Source organism: Macrobrachium nipponense, chromosome 10, assembly GCF_015104395.2.
Source record: "Macrobrachium nipponense isolate FS-2020 chromosome 10, ASM1510439v2, whole genome shotgun sequence".
NCBI classification, from domain to species: Eukaryota; Metazoa; Arthropoda; class Malacostraca; order Decapoda; family Palaemonidae; genus Macrobrachium; species Macrobrachium nipponense.
Window position 1 is genome coordinate 88,521,010 of NC_087204.1, and position 22,115 is coordinate 88,543,124.

Genomic DNA, 22,115 nt, shown 5'->3' on the forward strand with positions numbered 1-22,115 from the left:
AGTCAAACAAACCATTAGTAGAAAACACAATATAAACAAAGCATACAACGATGAAGCGGGCAGAGAGCGATGACGAACACGTCCTTCACACACACGGCCGAAAGCAAAAGTGATTTGTTTACCTCCCAGTCGCGCTGTCGGACAAGCAGTTAACTATCATTCTCCCCTTGTTCGAAGCTTACGACCGTTCCAGCTGCCGCTAGCTACTTCCTATTGTTAAAGGACCGATGGTTTGTATTACATACCGGAACAAATTTATTATTTGGATACTTACACACTGTTAAAGTTAGCTTATGTGTATTTCTCTCCAATTAGGTGAGTCAGCATTCAAACAAAAAATTAATGGCTGCCCAGATGACTGTCTAGTACACCTGTTCTCCACCAGGTATGTTTCGAATGTTTTAGCTCATCAGAATTTTCCTTGATAGCCCATCAGTTGTGGAGAGACTGGGTGGGGTCTACTTTAACAGTAGGTAAGTATCCAAATAATAAATCTTATTATGAAAATTTATACATATTATTTGGGATGAATCTTATTTAGTGTTAAAAGTTAGCTGATTCTTGCATTAAACTCAAAAACATTCTTATCTGATCCAGAATCCTTTCTGGATCTTACTACGTATAGTATTTCCAAAATGACCAGAGCTCTCTGGCGGGGCTGTTTGGGTCCTCCCACATGTGTTTAATCTCCGCATCTCTGCCAAATTTATAACAACAACAGACATAAAACCATTTCTTCCATTAAAGATGTCAAATATTATCTTTTCCGTTACACAGAATTCTAAATCAATTACATAGGTTCACAATTGATAAAGTTTTTTTTATGCAATAACAAGAAACAGAGCCAGATTTTCTATCAACATGGCATCTCATTTTTGTGCTGTTGCCACAATTTCATACAGTTCCATGTGCGTTTAAATCCATGGATATGCTGCTTGGAGTATCTCCAGGGGGCACTTTCGGTGGTCACTGTACATGTCTGGGGGCAGTTCTCCTTTCTACAAATATCTTGATTTATTAATATCATAGGTATAGAATAAATTGGTGAGCAAGGAAATATGAAATAAAGCATAATACAGTAAGTTTGACGAGTGAGAAAATAAACAATCGTTTACAGACAGATCTCTCTCTCTCTCTCTCTGACAAAATGATATTGTTATGATACAATAAAGTTTCATACATACTTACATGGCAGATATATACATAGCTAAGACTCCGTCGTCCCCGACAGAAATTCAAATTTCGCGGCACACGCTGCAGGTAGGTCAGGTGATCTACCGTCCTGCCCTGGGTGGCAGGATTAGGAACCATTCCCGTTTTCTATTCATATTTTTTCTCTTCCACCTGTCTCCTGCGGGGAGGCTGGGTGGGCCATTAATCGTATATATCTGCCAGGTAAGTATGTATGAAACTTTATTGTATTATAACAATATCATTTTCATACAATCAACTTACCTGTCAGATATATACATAGCTGATTGACACCCTTTGGTGGAGGGTAAGAGACAGCTAACATGGAATAGACAGGTAAACAACATATGTTGTAGGTATAAATAACCTTGGTTCCTATCTGATAGGTGGTAGACTTCATGGCTGTTGCCCGGTAGTCTGCATCACCTCAAGACTTTAGCGAGATATGTGATCTATGGCTAAGAGTTCTTGTGGGTCTGCCGATGGGGTATGAACCGCTTACTCGGCAGAGCCTGAAAGGACTTTGTCAATGGGTACTGGACCACTTCTATGACAATACACCTTACGAAGGAGCGCAACACCGATCCCGATCACCTGATCCTAACACGAGGGTTCGCGCTCAAATTGAAAAGAGTTATCCCCACACTCCTTTCAAAAACCCCAATAATTTCACTAAGTTAAAAAAACTTTAACTCAAAGTTAAGGATCAGTGTCGGCTCCTTATCCCAGTAACGTATCCGCAGAAACGTATAAACCAAAAGAGAAGGATCTCTCGTAGGTTAACTTGACATCCTTTGTGTAATGAGAAGTCAACACAGAGTTGCCTCTACCGTACAACACAGCTAATATGTCTTATATGACATATTGTTATGTAAAGAACAAGAATTTGCAAAAGCGCGCACTTCCTGCGCTTTTAATTCTCAGCTGTTTGAAGGAATCAAGTCACTTATGAAGTGCTTAGGAGATCTCCATGTTTCAAAGAAGACCAGGGCTTTCTTGAAATGGATCTCTCCCAACTGAAGCCTGAAGCCTGGCCGGAACCTCGCGCCTGGCTGGTGCTTCGCTCTTGGTTGGCGCCTAGCGCTTGTCTGGTACCTTTCGCTTGACTGGCGCCTCGCATCTGGTTGACGCCTCGCGCCTTAGCTGGAGATTCGCGCCTAGAGCCTGGCTTGCGCCTGGCTGGCGTCTCGCGCCCGGTTGGCGCTTTGTGCCTTGCCTGGCACCTCGCGCCTGGCTGGCGCCTTGCGCCTGCCTGGAGCTTCGCGGCTGGCTGGTACCTCGCGCCTGCCTGGCGCCTCGCGCCTGGTTGGCTCCTCCCCACTTGCCGGAGCTTCGAGCTTGGTAGAGTCTCGAGGATGTCTGGCAATGTCCCACATCGGACACTCTTATCTGTCCTATATGTTCGCATCTAGCACATCGTGTCAGGTTGTAGGCCCGGTCTTTCTCCTCATCAGACAATGACAGTGTTGGGGCTTGGGGTCTGCAGGTTCTTCTTCCTTGCTGACTGCGTCAGAAGGTCTTGAGTCGCCTTCTCAGTTAATGAACGAGAAATGTCCTTCACTAACTGAGAAGGGAACAAAAAGTCAGACAAAGGCGAGTACAGAAGCGCTGCCCTCTGAGCGTGGGAGACCGCTTTGGTTAAAAAGGCACTATATACTGTCCTCTTTTTAGGAGACCTGCCTCCAAATAAAGAGGAGATCTCAACCGAGCCATCCTGAACCGCTTTGTCTATACAAGACAAAATACACAGAAGGACTTCTGGTTCGAGTCCTTCAGAATCATGGGCTTTCTGGACATCACCCCAAGGGACCAATCTAAGAAGTTGAAACTTCCAATACATGAAAGAGTCCTTGAGGAGATGATCCAGTTCTGAAAATGCCCCAAGTTATACGGGCAGAGTTCAAACCTTGTCTACGTGAAGCGTCAACTAAGGTCGAAAAGTCCGCTTCTGACGTAGACGGAAGAGCAATACCCATATTCTCTCCCGTCTGATACCAAATGCCTCTTTTACCAGCTAGTCTCGCTGGAGGCATGCAGAAGACCGTTCTAACTAACTCCTTCTTCGACTTCATCCAAGAGTCTAAAGACTGAAGAGCCCTCTTCATCGAAATGGCGGGCTTCATTCTAAGAAAAGACGAAGATTTCTTCGTCTTTGCACTCGAGAAAAAGAGAGCGCGGAGAAGGAGGAGAGGCAGGAGTCAAGTCGTCTCCATGCTCCTCTAGAAGCAAGGCTGTCAAAACTTTATAGTTCGACAGTCCTTCTCTTCCTTGATACTCCTCCTCCGAGTTTACTTCTAACTCGGGGTCTAGATGAGTCTCCGCTGCTAATTCAGTACGTCTTTCCTCTGGAGGAGACAAACTGCTAATAGGAGAGGGGCTAAGGGAATGATATTCCTTCCTCTTCCCCGCTTTAATAGTCCTGGAAGGCGCCAACAGCCCAGGCTTCTCTCCATAAATGGATGACGCTTCCCGCTTGGATGACGCTTTCTAGTCCGCCAAGCGTCCTGGCTGACGCCTCCCGCTTGTGTGGGCTGCTGACGTCTGGATGACGCCTCGCGCCTGGAAGACGCTTCGCTCTCAAAAGGCGTCCTAACTGGAGCCAAAATTTTGGTTGGAGCCTCGCGTCTAAAAGCAGCTTTAAATGACGCTTCATGCCTAGACAACGTCTCACGTCTCACGTCTCTCTGGCGTTACGTGTCTTCCGTAAGATTCTCCCGATCTCGCTCTCGAAACCGAAGCATCTGCGATATGTTTGGAAGCTTCACGTCTGCATGACGCCTCTCGCTTCGCAGGGGAGAGAGGACGAGACTTCTTGATTGGAAGCGCAACGTCCTTCCTACGAGGCGCTAACACTCCCACCAAAGAGGCCAGTTGCTCTTGTACTGCCAAGATAATCTTCCTTGAAGCTTCTCCCACGTCATCTTCAATCGAGGGAGAAGTAGGAAAAGGAAGCAGTCTATAGGAATGTTCTCTTCTTTACCTTACTGAGAGATCTATGAAGAAGACTTTCCGCAGGTTCTCACAACTCTTTCCAATAAATGTTAAACATGTTAACAGTTATTATCGTCGATCGAGAAGGATCTCTTTGTTAACGCGAATAGGAGCGAAAAAAAAAAAGAGATTCTCGACTGCTCTTTGCGATATGAGAGAGTCGTGGAATTGGCATAAGTGATTAAATGGGTAACGAAATCAGGAACGAATCTTGCCGTTACCGAGCTTGGTGTCCGAGAGGCTACTGGACTCTTAGGTTAATAACTCGCTAAAACAAGAAAATCTTGGATGGTGCTCTTGGCTCACTGCGCCAGGCTGGCGCTTCTGGCGCAAATTTGCGCCAGGCTGGCGCTTCTGGCGCAAATTTTGCGCCAGGCTGGTGCTTCTGGAGCATTGCGCCAGGTTGGCACTTCTGGCGCATTGCGCCAGACTGGCGCTTCCTTCTAATTCTTTTTATGTTATGTGCCAGAACACCTGTGCCTTTATGGTACCCGACATCATTTCACATGTTAATTCCGTTCTTAGTAGGAAAAAGCTTTATACGTAGTATAGGTCCATTCAGAGCAAAACAAGTTCTGCCCCAAAGAGAATGTTTCCCATCCGACTCATCCATCTTCTTCTGAGCAGGTACTCGAATAAGCTATGCTTCGTAAGCCTGAGAGCATTACATATAATAATGTTCTGCGCGATAGAATCCTTTAATAATGTTACCTACGGTAAACAGCATTGAAAGGTTGTACTATCTCTCTTATTGAAAGCTTCTTAGCAAAAGGCATACAATATTTTATTTATGTTAGCTTAACTATCCCCTCAATCCGAGGTTAAGACCGCGATTGTAGGGGAGAGATACGGATAGTTATTCCATCCCGCAGGAGAGAGAGAGATACACCCGACCGCTCATGACTGACACCTACATGGTACTGACAGTAACTGGTGTAGGCGTACTGCGTTGGTCTCAGGCTCTCAGCGAAAGCAGTCCCCGCTTACTCTTCCAGAGTTGCCAGCTACTCCATTTAATAAAGGAATTTATAAAATTATATCGAACTTCAGGAAGTTCTTTTATTAAAGGCATATTTAAGAAACAAGCTTCGATAAATCTAGAAGCTAAGTAGGTGTTGTCTTAACAATCCCTTTAAGCGTAGTCCTTCCTAGGAAAGTCGTAGAAGGATACTGGTAATTGAGTTGCACAGAAAAGAAGTAACTACAGTATGTATTTATGATTTGACCGTATCGTATTCTCATACAGCAGAAACTCTACTACCTTCTACTATCTTCGTTCTTTTCGTTAATAGAACGATAGAAAGAGTATATATATCCTTAAGGAACGAAGTTAATCCAGGAACTCTTTAAATCTTCGTGATTTCCTCATAAATCGCGGAAGAGACAGAATTCCTGTTCATCACTAGGGTTTACGGAAGGAAGTAGATATTTCCTATCCGCCATCATACCCAAACGTCGATGAGATTCTTATTAAGAAAAACTCCCAAAAGCTCTTGCCTCCTCAAAAACGAGGAAGAGCATGGATGAAGGAGAGAGTCCGCATGAGAGGAACTGCCTAACACAGGAGTCTTCTGAATAATGAAAAAGGGGCTTCTCTTAGTATCAGAATCCTTCTGACAAAAGCAACGGCCGCCTGTGCGACATCTTGCACATTTGCCAGGGGAAAGTTGCTCAAGTTAAAAAAAAAAAAAAAAACTCAAGAGGAAGTCTCGCGACTGACCTTCTCTCTCAAATGAAGATTTTGGAATCTTCTGACGCCTGGCGTCTGGATCCTTGCGCCTAGCGCCTGGCGTCTGGATCCTTGCGCCTAGCGCCTGGCGTCTGGATCCTTGGGCCTAGCGCCTGGCGTCTGGATAGTTCCGCGCGCCTGGAATGTTCCGCACGCTAGAAAGGAGACTCGCTCCTGGAACGTTCCGCTTGCGTGAAAGGTCCCGTGCGCCCTAATAGATCCGAGCGCCTCTAGTTTTGTTATACGAGCCTCTTGCCAGTAAACGTTCAATGGAAGCATCCTTCTGATTGCCACTCTACTATAAGGCTCCTCAGTTAAGCCGTCTGTTTTCTCTTTGAAGGCGCCTTGCGCCAAGAAAAAAGTTCTGGAACGTGGCTCGCAGCTCAGTTGGCTGGAAACGCGGCTCGCGGTTTATCTGTATGAACGAGGCTCGCGCTAGTCTGTTGGAACGCGGCTCGCGCTAGTCTGTTGGAACGCGGCTCGCTGCTGGCTGTTGGAACGTGGCTCGCGCTAGCTTGCTGGCTGGCTCTCAGCCTCTCGCTCAGTGAGTCAGTGTTCTCTTATTCAGAGAACGAGCCAGATCGTCCGAACTCCAAACATGTACATTCTTCGTCTTTTCGGATGTAAGATGAAGAAACGGAAGAAGAGACGCACTTTTTAAAGGATGCCTTTCCAATGGCTATCCCTGGCAGTCTGGGACGTTTTACAGATCCTGCCGAGGGAACGCCCGATCGGTGGGGATTCTCCATAACCTCCGTAAGGCTTTCGACTTTCCTTCTCCTCTGGGCTTGTGAGTTTGGAAGAGGTCTAGGCCTGAGAGCGAGACAGAGCCGATCGAACGCACCCTCTACTAATTAGGACGCCTTTCCAATGGCGAACTTGGCAGTCTGGGACGTTCTACAGATCTTGCCGAGGGGACGCCTGATCGGTGGGGATTCTCCATAACCTCCGTAAGGCTTTCGACTTTCCTTCTCCTCTGGGTATGTGAGCTTGGAAGAGGTCTAGGCCTGGGAGCGAAACAGAGCCGATCAGAACGCACCCTCCACTGCACTAACACTAAAATCACTTCTTACCTTTCAATAGCTCGTATTTTGAGCTACATTCCTTTGTCTTCAAATTGCAATATGAATTTGAAGATTCTGTGAAGTAAGAAGGAGATGAGGATACCACACTACTAGTATTGTTAATGCTCTAACTGCTCGTTAGTACGAGAGCTATATAAACTTCTAAAGGAAGCGTAACTATTCTTTCCTTACTTCCTCAAGAAGGAAGTTAGCTCAATCAATTCTAACATTTACTACACGTTATTATGAATCAATATTAAAATTTTCCTTCTTGCAAACTATGTGAGTGTCTACCGAAAAGTTCGGTAGTTACACGTAAACAATTCTTCGAAATTTTTGAAGCCAACAATTCTTCGAAATTTTCGAAGCCAAAGTTATTAAAACAAATTAATATGCGTATGCCGAACCAAAGATCCAGTACTTCCCTGCAAAAGATAGCCCAGAAGATCTATGGCGATGAAATCCAAAAATCAAGTCAGGAGGAACTGCAAACGTTGTTTACATTCCAAGCGACAGAAAAAATATGAATAGAAAACGGGAATGGTTCCTAATCCTGCCACCCAGGGCAGGACGGTAGATCACCTGACCTACCTGCAGCGTGTGCCGCGAAATTTGAATTTCTGTCGGGGACGACGGAGTCTTAGCTATGTATATATCTGACAGGTAAGTTGATTGTATGAAAATAATAGATAGGAAACAATGTCTAAATATTGCTTGAATAATATGGCAGTTTTGGCCTGACTAGAGTATGGAGTGACTTTGACACCGACTTACAAGTTATTCCTAGTCATCACCCAGCCATGGATAGACATCAACTTCACAGCTGAGAAAAGGCAATCATATACAAAATAAATAGGTATTTTCTAGAGGAAAAGGCAGATGGAGGGCCTATATTATCCCATAAAAAAGCTTTCGCTCGGACTGCTGTAAGATGTAGAAGAGAGAAAGATCGAGAGCAGGGCCAAATAGGAAGGAGATTAAAGTACCTGGAAATGAAAAGCCCCCATAATCTTATAATTATAGCCTCGGGGTTTGTCTCACAGACATTCAAAGGTCTGTCACACATGGGTCAGTTGTTGTTTTTGTAAAATTGGCAACAGGGCAGATCTTTAAACGCCACACCAGGGAGCTCTCGTCCCGGTGGCAAGACTATACCACCAGAAGTTGGATTCCATTCAGTGAGCACGGCCCACATCATGTGCAGTGAAGAGCAGCCTTGTGGAGAAAACTACTTCAAAAGCTTTCATAGTAAATAATTTGATTGAACTCATTCCAGAGGGTCAAAAGAATCTACAATTAAAGTAGTATAGACCTGCATCTAAACTTCTGAGAGAGACTGATATTGAGCTGAAGAGGCTTCAGTCTCAACACTTTACAGTGCTGATCCTCGGTGAGATCTAAAAGCACATTATGCAATACCGAGGAAAAGTATGGAATGATAACCTTGAAAGTACACAGTGAAAAAGTCAACACTATATCTAAACAAAAACAGAAAAACAATGATGTCTACAAGTTTCCAGGTGCTGAATATTTCTCTAGAATGGCACCCTCATTAATACACTGACCACTGTTTCTGACATAAGGCCTCAGTTGTTTTCCACTTAAGGATAGATCCTATGATACCCTGAAAATCCCCTTATTGGGAGGAGACATTCTAGCACCTCCAAGCAGTTTAGCACCTCCAAGCAGTTAAGTATAAGATGCAGAAATTAGTGGAAGTGCATGGAATTCTGTAGTCTGAGTTTATTTCCTCTTGATGGAAGAATAAGAGAGACATCTACTGAGTGCGCTAGAAATTCAGAAAATCATTTGCTCTGAGGCTACAAGGGCTCTATAGGACCCACTAAGCAATTCTTGAACTTGAAATTGCTCATTAGTACTTTCTTAGTAGATACAAGGGGAAGGCCTACGAGTATGAATCATGCCAAATTTAAAGATACTCATCCACTGCCCAAGCCTGAGGGTCATCAAAGGAGCAGTAATCATCTGGTTGTTCATGTTCACCTGCATGATAACAAGTCTAAATGAGAGCACCTCAAATCCCACAACAACTGCCAAACTTACAGATGTATATAACAGCCATTCCTTAGGTAGTTTTGTTCTTTCTGAATCCCCAATTGCCAAAAACACGTCCTCCCATAGAATGAATTATCAAACCAATATTATGTTGTTCATTTCACTCAAAGCAGCAAACTTTCCACAGTGACTTTATTTCTGACAAGGGATAAACCTGCTAGGCATCTTTAACGGTCTTTCCATTGCCCTCACATCTGGTAAGTTCTACCAGGTGTAGCAGTGACCATTCTGTTGTATGCAAGTGTAATAACACTAGTTCAAACTCTTCAGACTCTGTTGCACAACAAAGAGAAAAACCAAAACCTGAACGTAGGGCTTACATACTTACAAATTAATGAATGTTTGTTGTAGGTCGTAATCGTTTATGCCGAGACTATACATTAATTGAGCTTGATTATCTGATAACATCCCCAGTGAGGCCATGTTTCCTAATACAGAAAGCCCTTACCATTTAGGAAGCTTCCTTCAGGGCTAAAATTCTTCATGACACAAGAGCCTATTCATCTTTGACAGACAAGCCTGCAAATTTTAAGTATCCTCCCCACATCACTAGATAAAAATGATTTAGAGAGAATTAAAAATCAAAATGCAGAGAAACTGAGCCAGGTGAAGCAACAGGGCCTTGGCTTTTTGAATACTGTTGACAGTATTCAGTAGAAAAGATTCTTCCTCCTAAAAATTGACACCATCCACCTATAGGCAACATATTCCCTGACAAAACTGATAGTTTTTTGCAAAGTCACTAAAACCATACTAGAAAACTAAAAAGTATGAGGACAGACACTCCATGTTATTTTCAGTCTCAATGACTGCCTATCTCCAATTGCTTATAGAGCTAGGAAAACCAAGAGGTAAAATCCCGGTGAATTACTGCCTGATCCATTCATTCTCTCTATATACAACCTACTACCAAGGAGAGATAAATTTCTGCTGAAGATGACAAAGGAACAGCTATAGGAGATTAACTTAGTGGAGTGCAACCAATAAAAAAAGAATCATAATTCCCCTTCACTGCCTCCACCATGTAAGGTACGGCTCCCAAGTCTCTCCAAGCATGCCAGGAGGCTTGCAAATGTCTATCTACCAGAACCTGAGGGGTGAACTTATCGCCGAAAGGTATAAAACAAGGCTGTACCAATATATTCTCCCTTATTGCCTTAACCTGAGCCATATAAGCAGACAGAAGCAAAAGTGTTCTCACTTCTTCCAAACGAAGTTAGTAATAAGCATGAGAACATTGATCTGCAGCATCAGAAATGAGTTAAAACTAAATCTCTTCCTTGCTAAATGCTCACTGGAGCCAAAAAACTTTAAAGCTGACTTCACAAACTCCCTAGGTTGGCGCCTCCACCTCTCTAAGCTGACACAGAGAAGAGATAACATCATGAGTATATGATACAAACAAGCTAGACTGAGATTCCATTCAGCATGTCCAAAGCACCTGCCACTCTCGAGTTCATCTTTCCATGGAAAAGAAAAGAAACTGAATCTCCAACTGAAGACAGTTTAAGCGCCAATAAGCACCTGTCACAAGAGGCTGTCTCTGGCTCTCCACGACTTCATAAAAAACTAGAAGACAAGCCACAGCAGACCTAAAGGGAGCTTTGTGCGACCAAGTACAAGGAAAGTTACAAAATGTGCTCTAATTGAAGGAGAATGCTTAGAATTTCTTCTCCAAATTCTTAAAGGGCGCTGAAATACTCTAAGACAAGTGAGAAATTCCCTATGTGGCCTCTTTCCTCAACTAAATGAGGATACAGCAAAGTGTAATGTTGCAACGTACACTGATCAAACCAAAGGAGTTTCTCCAATTCAAACTATTTTTCTGCCAGAGGGTGACAGGAGGAGAAAGCTACCAATTGGGAGGAACACCTGGCGACAGGAAACGACATTTGGTGACAGCAGCCGAGTATTGTATCGCATCCACGACTCGATGGAAGGGAGGCAGTCTTAAGTGACTCAGCTGTGTCCACACAAGTCAGTTGAGGGAGAAAATGAGGTGCAAAAGAAAATGGGTAAGGTTGGGAGGTGGGCAGGAGAGGAGTTACAATAATTCTTCCGCCTTGTCCGAAAGCAATTCAACATAACTTGAAAGCATTCCCATATGACACGTTAGAAAGTTATGAAGCTAGAATAATAACTAGCTTTGAAACAATGGAAGACATCATAAACATTGTAGATTTGGAAAGAGAAACATTAATCGAGGCAGAAGTAAGAGATTTGCCAATAGATGAAGAAAAAGCATGCAAAGAGCAAATAAGTGCATTTTGATGGAGAAAGAGGAATAAGCTAGCAGACAATCATTTAGAATGTGCAAAATATGAGATTGGTTAACCCTTCAACTAAGTTGACGGAACATCAGAATAGGTACAACTCACTACAGACACTACCTTGATAAAATGTATATTATCAATCTAGCTGTGTGCTAACAACCTCAAACTAGGTGCCAATGATGGCAGAACCCATGTACGTAGCGAAGATTATGTTCAGCAAAAGGGTCCTTAGGCTAATGCATTAAACAAGATTCAGATCGTGAAAAGGGAAAAGCAGGTACTGGAGAGCACAAAACCCGATCGCCGTGAGAACCAACCAGGTTTCCTGGCAGCTTAATCTTTTACAAAGTCAGACTGTCGCAGAGCAGTCCACTATCGCAGGGCAGTCCAACACTCCGGCTACCAACAGGCAAGGCCACCAACACCTTACTTTTAACAGGGGAACGTGAAAAAGAGCACACGTTATGGAGGGATTCAGAACGTTCCTTGTCACGAATTCAGTTTAACTTGAACTTAAAATAAGGTTAACGTTAAGTTCTAACTTCTCAATACACTTTTCCTGAACCGAATGGGGAGCAGAAGGTGGAGCTACAAAGGAAGTCTCAATACTAGCAATACCAAAATGCCCTGCCTGAGTAGGGATAGCTGCAGATGAAGGGACACTAGGTAGGGAAGAACTGACAGGTTTAAGACCTGACCTAACTAGTAACTGCTTTCGTAATCTATCAGCTTACCTTGTTTCCTATATCTAACATATTCAAGTATAAAGTCCTCAGACCAATCCCCTACATTCCTCACATCTAGTTTCAAGATCACACTCTGTACCCCAGCAGCTGGTACAAAACGAATGTTGACCTGCCTCAAATTCCAACATCCTGCTCACACAAAAAATGAAGAAATGACAATACCATAAAAAGGTGCAAAACAGCCACTCTTCACAGAACACCAACAATCACCTAAGCGTAATGACAGCAAGAACTCTGACAAGAGCTAAAACACTTAAAAACACACTTGGTGGAGAACAGGTGAACTAGACAAGTCATCCAGGCAGTCATTCGGTTTTTTGTTTGAATGCCGACTCTCCTAATCTGCGCGGAGATATAAGCTAACTTTAACAGTATGTGAGATTCCTTCCAAATAATTAGTAGTTATGGCTTGGACCATTGACAGATGGTCTCTTGTTTGTCAATTTTTCATAAGTTGTATTCTAATAGCGATCCCATGTTCCTGCCAAGAGGAATGCAGTGAATAAGCCTCGCTATCAAACTTCTCAATTCCAAAAATCCTTTATTCCCCAAACCGTTAGACAATGGAGTAGCCTCCCTGAGGATGTCTTGCAATTGGAACTTCAAAAGTTAATGGGAAGATGCAATTCATTACTACCTTAATGCTACTCTCATTGCCTTTTAATACAATTTTCTCTACTTATTGATTTATTTTTTTCTTTTTAATAAGTGAAATCTCTTTCATTTACTTCCTAATGGGCACCATATTCTTTGGAAGCTCAAATTTCAAGTCAATGACCCCTATAGGCTTGTTCCATATGAATAGGGTTCATCTTCTGAATAATATAATATTAATAATAATACTAATACAGTTGCAAGACAAAACAAAATCAAATAGGAGTCTTGGCCAAAGGAAGAAAAAGTTACTGAACATCCTTCCTTTACTGAGAGCAGAAAATATGCACTTTGGGTTAGGTCAATGCAAAAATGGATGATGAGACACATCCAAATGTAAATACTATACATACAGGCAGTCCCAGGTTATCGGCGATCCAGTTTTATGGTGCTTGTCTAGCGCATAAATATGATATTGTAATGATACAATTAAGTTTGTTCATACTTACCTGGCAGATATATATATAGCTGTATTTTTCCGAATCCGACAGAAATTTAAACACTTACGACACACGCAGTGGGAGTCAGGTGGTTAGTACCCATTCCGCCGCTGGGAGGCGGGTATCAGGAATCATTTCCCATTTTCTATTCATAATTTTTTATTTCCACTGTCTCCTGAGGGGAGGTGGGTGGGTACTTGATTATATATATCTGCCAGGTAAGTATGAACAAACTTAATTGTATCATTACAATATCATTTTGTTCATGAAACTTACCTGTCAGATATATATATAGCTGAATCCCACCTTTGGTGGTGGGAGTAGACAGAATAGAAGATTTTAGGAAACATATATATGCAGATAATTGATATCTTGATTCCTTACCTGTTAGCATAGCTGACTTCGAGGTTACTGCCGCGTAAGTCTGCTTGTGCTACTAGAGTTGCCAGCGAGGTAGAGACCTATATAGCTGGTGCACTCCAGATGATCTGTCAACAGGGGCGAGACCACGACGTGACTAGACCATAGACCATACAAATGAGGGCAACGAAGTAAAAACCAAACCACCTGGCGTAGCCTACCAAAAGTATCCCACATAGACTAAGCTAATGGAAGGGAGATCCGCCGCAGGCGGTCAACCCCACAACCATAACACAAGTTAAAAACTCCCCTAAACCATTAAAGGATAGGATGAGCGCTACCTCCTGCCCCCAAAACAGTGTCTGCAGCGACGTATGGTCCTAGCGAGTAACAATTTTCGTATGTTGCTTTCACCTTCCCGCAGGTAGTGTGAAGCGAACACCGAATTGCTTCGCCAATAAGTGGCGCTCAAAATGTCTTTGATTGCCATATTCTTGTGAAAAGCCACCGAAGTAGCAAATAGCCCTCAACTCGTGGGCTTTCACTTTCAGAAGCTCCATGTCACTTTCACCACACTTTTCATGGGCTTCCTTAACCGTACTTCTTAAGAAGAACGCCAGTGCATTCTTCGACATCGGAAGATCTGGTTTTTTCACAGAGCACCACAAGTTCTCCGAAGAACCTCTGCATGCTCTAGTTCTCTGCAAATAAAACTTGAGAGCCCTGACAGGACACAGGACTCTCTCAGCTTCAGTCCCACTAGCTCCGACAACCCTTGATCTCGAACGTTCTCGGCCAAGGGTTGGGAAGGGTTCTCGTTCTTTGCCAAGAACGTAGGACTTAAGGAACAAACTGCACTATGATCCTTGAACCCAATATGCTTGCTTATGACTTGAATTTCGCTAACCCTCCCTTTCTCGCCCGTCGCCCAAGAAGCGGTTAGGAAAATAGTCTTCTTAGTAAGATTCCTAAGCGAGGCTAAATGGAGCGGTTCAAATTGACTCGACATGAGGAACTTCAGTACCACGTCTAAGTTCCACGATGGTACCTTAGGTTGGAGAACTTTCACAGTCTCAAATGATCTAATGAGATCATGAATGTCTTTATCATTCGCTAAGTCGAGTCCTCTATGTCTGAAGAACCACAGAAAGCACGCTTCTGTAGCCTTTAATCGTGGGAACGGCTAGTTTCGCTTCTTTCTAAGATGAAGAAGGAAATCTGCTATCTGGCTCACAGAGGTTGAGGTGGAGGAAATGCCCTTCCTTCTGCACCAACTTCTAAAGACAGCCCACTTTGATTGGTAAACTGCGACTGAGGAGGGCCTCCTTGCGTTGGCAATCGCCGTTGCCACAGGTCTTGAAAAACCCCTCGCTCTGGCCAACTTCTTGATAGTCTGAACGCAGTCAGACTCAGAGCGGGGAGGTTTTTGTGGTACCTCTCGAAGTGGGGCTGTCTGAGTAGATCTTTCCTTAGGGGCAGAGTCCTCGGAAAGTCTATTAGGAAGGACATCACCTCCGTGAACCAGTCGGCCGCTGGCCAGAAGGGGGCGATGAGGGTCATTCTCGCTCCTTCTGATGCAGCGAACTTCCTCATTACTTCCCCGAGTATTTTGAATGGGGGAAAAGCGTAAACGTCTAGTCCCGACCAATTCCACAGTAGGCGTCTACTGCCACTGCTCCCGGGTCCAGAACTGGGGAGCAAATCAGCGGAAGTCTCTTCGTTCGGGAAGTTGCGAAAACGTCCACATGAGGACGTCCCCACAGCTTCCATAGCGCCTGGCATACTTCCTGATGAAAGGGTCCATTCCGTCGGCAGAAGCTGTCCTTGCCGACTGAGAAGGTCCGCTCGCACGTTTTCCACGCCTGACACAAACCTTGTCAGAATCGTGACGTTTTGCGCCTTCGCCCACATCAGGATATTCCTCGCGATGACGAACAGAGAATGAGAGTGAGTTCCCCCTGTTTCCTGAGGTATGCCAAGGCTGTGGTGTTGTCCGAGTTTATCTGAACCACTTTGCTGGAGACTTCCTCCTCGAAGAACCTCAGAGCGAGGTAAACCGCTGAGAGTTCTTTTAGATTGATGTGCCAGGACACCTGTTCCCCTCTCCAGGTGCCTGACACTTCTCTCCCTCCCAGTGTTGCTCCCCAACCGGTGGAGGACGCGTCGGAGAACAACACTAGGTCGGGTTCCGAAGCTTGAGCGAAAGACCTTCCGCAAGCTTCTTTGGATCCAACCACCATTTGAGGTGCTTTTTCACTTCTTCCGTCAAACGCAAGACCTCTTCTAAGATCCTGTTTTGCGTGACCAATTGCTTGAGAGGAAGAACTGAAGTGGTCGGAGGTGCAACCTTCCCAGAGAAACAAACTTCTCCAGTGAGGAAATGGTCCCCAGCAGACTCATCCATTCCCTCACCGAGCATGTTTCCTTCCCCAGAAAGGCCGACACTTTGTCCAGGCATTGAAGTTGTCGCCCCTGGGACGGAAAAGCCCGAAAAGCCACTGAGTCCATCTGAATCCCCAGATAGACTAAGGATTGAGAAGGAGTCAGATGCGACTTCTCGAGATTCCACCAGAAGTCCCAGGGACTTCGCTAACGACAGAGTCGTGTGCAGGTCCTTCAGACACCTGTCTGGCGATGAGGCTCGAATAAGCCAGTCGTTCTAGGTAGAGAGAGATCCTTTATATCCGCAAGATGGAGCCACCTCGCAACGTTCTTCATAAGAACGGTGAACACCATCGGCGCCGTGCTGAGACCGAAGCAGAGTGCCCTGAATTGGAAAATCTTCCCTTTCAGGACAAACCGCAGGTATTTCCTTGAACGGGGATGGATGGGGACGTGAAAGTATGCGTCCTGAAGGTCTAACGAGACCATCCAATCCCCCGGTCTTAAAGCTGCAAGCACGGATTGAGGTGTCTCCATCTTGAACTTCTGCTTGGTAACGAAGCGATTCAGACTGCTGACATCCAGAAGGGGCGCGCCACCCCCCTGACTGCTTCGGCACTAGGAACAGACGGTTGTAGAACCCCGGAGAACTCCGGTCGAAGACTTGTTCCACTGCCTGCTTCTCGATCATTTGATCTAATAGATCGTGAAGCACTGTCTGTTTTTCTCCCTGATACGACGGAGACAAATCCCTTGGTGTCGAAGACAGCGGGGGTAACGACAGGAAAGGAATTCTGTACCCTTCTTGACGATGTCCAGAGACCAAGCGTCGGCACCTCTCTCTTCCCAAGCTTCCGCGAAATGTAGAAGTCTGGCTCCTACCGGTGTCTGAAGGACTTCCCTCTCACTTCTTGCTCTTGGAAGGAGCGGGAGTCTTGCCTCTGAAAAGAGCCTCTTCCTCGAGGGGCTGGCTTCGAGGAAGAAGCGGGTCGAAAGGGCTTCGACTTCTTCAAAGCAGAGGACCCAGAAGCCGAAGAAGTAGCAGGCTTCCTAGAAGACTGAGCCAGAAGGTCTTGAGTTGCTTTCTCCTGGAGACTGGCTGCTATGTCCTTTACCATAGACTGGGGGAAGAGATGTTCTGAGAAAGGCGCGAAAAGAAGATCCGCTTTTTTGCGCTGGAGAGACCGACTTTGCAGTGAAATTGCAAAAAAGTGCTCTTTTCTTAAGCAGTCCCGTGCTGAAATGAGCAGCCAATTCCTCAGAACCATCCCTGACGGCCTTGTCCATGCAAGACAATACACTGGACAGCTCCCCCAGAGTGATGGAATCAGAACTCCTGGACCTGGCATCCAATACCCCAGGCACCAGTCAAGAAAAATTAAAGACCTCTAGTGTCCTGAAGAGGCCTTTAAGGTGAAAGTCTAACTCGCTATGTGTCCACGAGACCTTCGAGGAAGACAAAAAAGATCTTCTGGTGGCGTCTACAATGCTACCAAAGTCTCCTTGAGCTGAGGCTGGAAGCTTAACTCCGACGTTTTTCTCCCGTCTCATACCACATACCAGCTTTGCCACCAAGTCTTGAAGGTGGTAAAGCGAAAGAAGTCTTGCCTGAAGCTTTCCTCTTTTCCATCCAATCATGGACCTTTCTAAAAGCTTGCTTCGTAGAAAGCGACTTCTTCATCTCACAAATCCCGAGATCTTAGCAGCTTTGGAAGACGAAAACTGAGAGGGAGGAGTACGTGGAGCTTCAGGTTGGAAGGTGTCTGCAAAGACTGACTGAAGTAAACGAGTCAAAACCTTGTAGTCCGTCGAAACTGGAGCCAACTGCTGTTCTTCGTCCCTTTCGACGAAAGCGTCACTAACTTCCTCTTCAGACACTGGAGAAGTCGGAGGAAGTAAAGAAGAGTCCCGAGCTTTCTCAAAAGAGAAAGAACGGCGAACAGGAAGAGTTCCCGCCTCCGCCTGTGCTTGCGGAAGAGGAAAACTGACGTCCGTATGCGCGCGTTTTGCGTCCGAAGCCAATCTACTGGCGCCGACAGAAGCGCTCAATCAAACTCCACAGGTGTACACCTGGCGTCCACTTGTGCGCGCTGAGTGTCCACAGGTGCGCGCCGAGCGTCCACTGATGCTCGCCGAGCGTCCACTGATGCGCGCCGAGCGTCCACTGGTGCGCGCCGAGCGTCCACTGGTGCGCGCCGAGCGTCCACTAACACTCGCTGAGCGTCCACTGGCGCTCGCGAAACTTGCACCGAGTCACGTTCGGCGTCCACTAAAGCGCGTTTGACTTTCGCAGAAGCGCGTTCTGCATCTAAGGAAACTCGCTTCTTATCCACAAGTTTCGTATCAGCGGAAACAACCGCTTCACGAGAGCGAGAAACGAATTTCTCGCCTCCTCTAGAAAGTTGCTGGGGAGCAGGACTAACTCTAGAGGGAGACTCAACCGGAGAGAGAGACGAGCGAGGAGAGGGAGAGGGAGAACGCCTCGACCTCTTCACAGGAAGGTTGTCATCCTTACGGCGACGTGGAGCAGTCTTTCTCGAAGGAAAAACATCTCGAAGTTGCTGCTGAAGAGACTGAAGAATCTTGCTTGTAGGTGAAGCCTCTTTTCTGGGGAGGGGCTGATCCCTGTGAGCAGGAGAGCGGCGAGGGGGACGCCTTCTTGCTAACTTTCCCAGGAACCGCCGCTTTCACGCACCTTAGAGCGACTGCGGCGCTCGAAGAAGAAACATCTAGGGAAGACTCCGCCTCGACGAATCCTTACGCTTCTTCTGCGGAGGAAAAGCAGCAAACGCACTATCAGGCGACGAGCAAAGTTCCGGAGAACAACTTGGACGTGAAGCGTCCCGAACGCGAGCCGTCCTTTTCAGCGGACGTGATGCGGTATGAGAGCTCCACCCCTTGCGCGGGGAGGAAGCTTCAGAAGAAGAAAAGCACTCCTTGAGAAGACGTGCACGCGCACGCTCCTTGGCAGTCTGGGTATGTTCGTCAGAAGCTGCCGAAGGCACGCCAGATCGGTGGGGGTTCCTCGTAACCCTCCTTCGACTTTTCGACATGCTCTCTCCCCGTAATCTGGGAGTCAAGCAGAGGTCTAGGTCTAGAGGCGAAATGAGGCCGATCTGACGCACCTCCACTACACAGGGGCACTTTCACTGCACTTTTCTTCACTTTTGCTCTCCAGAGCTAACACTTTTGATTCTAAGTTACGAATCGATTCAAGAATTAGCGATAACGTATTACCTTCTACCGACACTGTCTCAGGGGCCGGAGGCAACACTACAGGGGTAGGAGCATAATCTACAGAAGGAGGGTTAGCAGGAGAATAATTTAAATCTTGCCTACCTGAAACACTCCTGGAGGAAGACCTCCTTAACCTATCTCGTTCAAGTTTCTTAAGATAGGTTTCATACGCCTTCCATTCCGACTCTGTTAGTCTTTCACACTCCTTACAACGACTTTCAAACGTACATTCATTCCCCCTGCACACTTTACAAACAGAATGTGGGTCTACTGAAGCTTTCAGTAGCCTACCTCTACATTCAGCCATCGAACAAAATCTAGCGCTAGTAGAACTAGACCCTGACATCTTGATCAAAGAAAATTCAATACCCAAATCAATTCAAACCAAAGTCAACGTGTGCCAAGCCACCGATCCAATTCAGATACCAAAGAAAAACCAAAAGGGATACTCAAGTAGCTAGTAAGTTTCCAAAATCTGGACGGAGGTGCTGCAAACAGGTGTTTCCAGCACCGGCGACAGAAAAATTATGAATAGAAAATGGGAATGATTCCTGATACCCGCCTCCCAGCGGCTTTGGGAATGGTACTAAACCACCTGACTCCCACTGCGTGTGTCGTAAGTGTTTAAATTTCTGTCGGATTCGGAAAAATACAGCTATATATATATCTGACAGGTAAGTTTCATGAACAAATCGGCGATTTATGATGCCACGACGTGCCGAGTTCCGGTTATTGATGCCATAAAGTGCCATGAAGCACCAATAATAGAGTAATGGCGCCATAACCTACCTAACAGAGACCCCATAAGTGCCATGGTGGCGGCATAAATCACAGAGTTTCGGTTAATGACGGTTTTCGCTTTTCGGCAATCCCCCTGGAACAGAATCCAAACCTTCCCCCCCCGATAACTGGAGACTGCCTACAATAATAATAATCATGCAAAATAATTCAACCCCAATCCAAAAGTGCAATATGAATGAATCCATCATGCTAACTCATCCTAACACTGGGAAGAGACAGAAAATTCTACAGTTAACTGCAAAATTTGTTGAGCCAATAGACTAAATGTAAAATGTAAATAGTAACAAAAAAACTGATGCCAAAACCTCACAGTAATGAAAATATTTCATTAAGTATAAAGCACCTAAAGAAAAATCTAGTGAATGAAAATTTCATTTCTCAAAAACTGGTGAACAGTAACAAAAAGAGGTTTGTCTAAGAAGACCATGAAAAAGGAAGAACATAATCAGAAATGAGAAAAAGAATTTCTTTAATGGGTGGATGGTGACATTTAGAAATGGCAACAAGTGAGATGGGTGAGGTGAACTTTAAATATTATGTTTAAAATAAAATGTCATAATGATAAATTCAAATGAAAAAATAAGAATCCCAAATTTTATGGAAAAAATGTCTGAATTCTGGAATTAGCTAGATTAAAACATGAAAAATGGCACAGGCACTACAATGGTTTGATTTGCAACTGAACAATTGAACATCCCTGACTCTGATTCAACTGGACATCAATAAATAAAGTGTCTGTAAATGTTTTCCATAACTCATATGCCTATTCTACCAGTAACTATCAATATTTCAAGAAAAAAATTACTCTATTTAAAAAACTACTTCATAATCTAAAAATTAAAATATATTACTCACAACTGCAACAGTAGAGGGACCCGCAATCCCCTGAACCAATATATCTTGAACAACATTCTGAGGATGTGATGCTGACAAAAGTTGCGGGTCAAATAAGTCAACACTAACTTCTTGTTGTCGTTTGTCACAAGAACTTGAAGAAAATGTAGGACTCCCTTCTGTTTCTGTCACATGCGTTATTTCATCTTCTTGTTCAACCTTTGGCTCAGGTACTTCTTCTTTTATCAAAGGCTGCTTATCTAAAACAGCCTGAAATATAGTGAAATTACTTTGGGAAACTGAAAGGATTCATTTTAATGATTTTTCATACGGCAATAAGCATTTCAAGAAAACACCACTCTATTGTTAAGCATAAAATAATGAATCGGCAAATAGAAAATTCCAATTAAATAATCCTAAACTAGTATTAACAGGTTTTACTAACCTCAGTTACATTTGATGTTCCATTAACTTCTTGTAAAGAAGCAGAAACTTCACTAAGTCTACTGTATTCTGCTGGAAGTATATTATGCAGATCTGTATGTTGTACTTCTGAGCTTACTTTGTGTGTGAATTCTAGAGGATTCTGAGTATTGGTTATGCTGTCCATGCGATTATGATTTGCATTCTTTGGCAACTGTGCACTGTTCTCCTCCCGTCTCCTTTTTGTGTGAGGAGCTCCATCACTCACATCACTGTGGCACCTTTTACCTTCATTTACAACTGGTGCTTCATCAGGAACAGCTAGCCCTTTGATTCTAAGACACTCTGCTGCTTTTATTAATCTGGCTAAATCATTCTGGGCAACATTGGCTTCTCCAGCATACATATAGTTCAAGAGTGCCTCCATATCATCATGCAAAATATCTTTTAAGACAACAATTGGATGTTTGCACGTGGTTTGTTTAAAAATGTCTTCAAAGTATTCACTACACACCGAAAGCACCAATTTATGAACTGGAAAGAATCTGCCACTACAAGCAATTGTTACATCACTGTACAACTCCTGTAAAAAAAAATATATACTATGTATATATACTTTTAAGGAAACAAAAACATTTTTTGGCATAAAGATCCTAAAAAATAGTTTTAAGAAAATAATCTCCCTGTATAGTACATACTATCAAATGTCATGTCGGAACCAAAAATGTCCAGATACTACACATTATCTCAAAATAATTTGCATAGCATACCAATAGACTTTAAAATGTTCCTTATATTCCTTCATTATTGGGCATTTCTAAACATTTAATGATAAAAAGTTCAACTCTTTAGCTTTAGATAACTCCAAATTCATTAATGTGACACAGAGCAATAAAAAAAACTGTTACTATGCA

General features: G+C 44.3%; 1 protein-coding gene across 4 annotated transcripts in view; it reads right to left on the reverse strand.

Annotated features, from left to right (window-relative positions):
* Positions 1-22,115, reverse strand: part of LOC135223747 (myoneurin-like) — a 132,403-nt gene that overhangs the window by 100,793 nt on the left and 9,495 nt on the right. For all 4 annotated transcript variants that reach the window (XM_064262501.1, XM_064262502.1, XM_064262504.1 and 1 more), the window contains exons 3-4: positions 21,224-21,784; positions 20,800-21,048 (exon numbers count right to left, since the gene is read on the reverse strand). In XM_064262501.1, the coding sequence (XP_064118571.1) occupies positions 20,800-21,048; positions 21,224-21,784 (810 nt within the window). The remainder of the gene's footprint in view (positions 1-20,799; positions 21,049-21,223; positions 21,785-22,115) is intronic.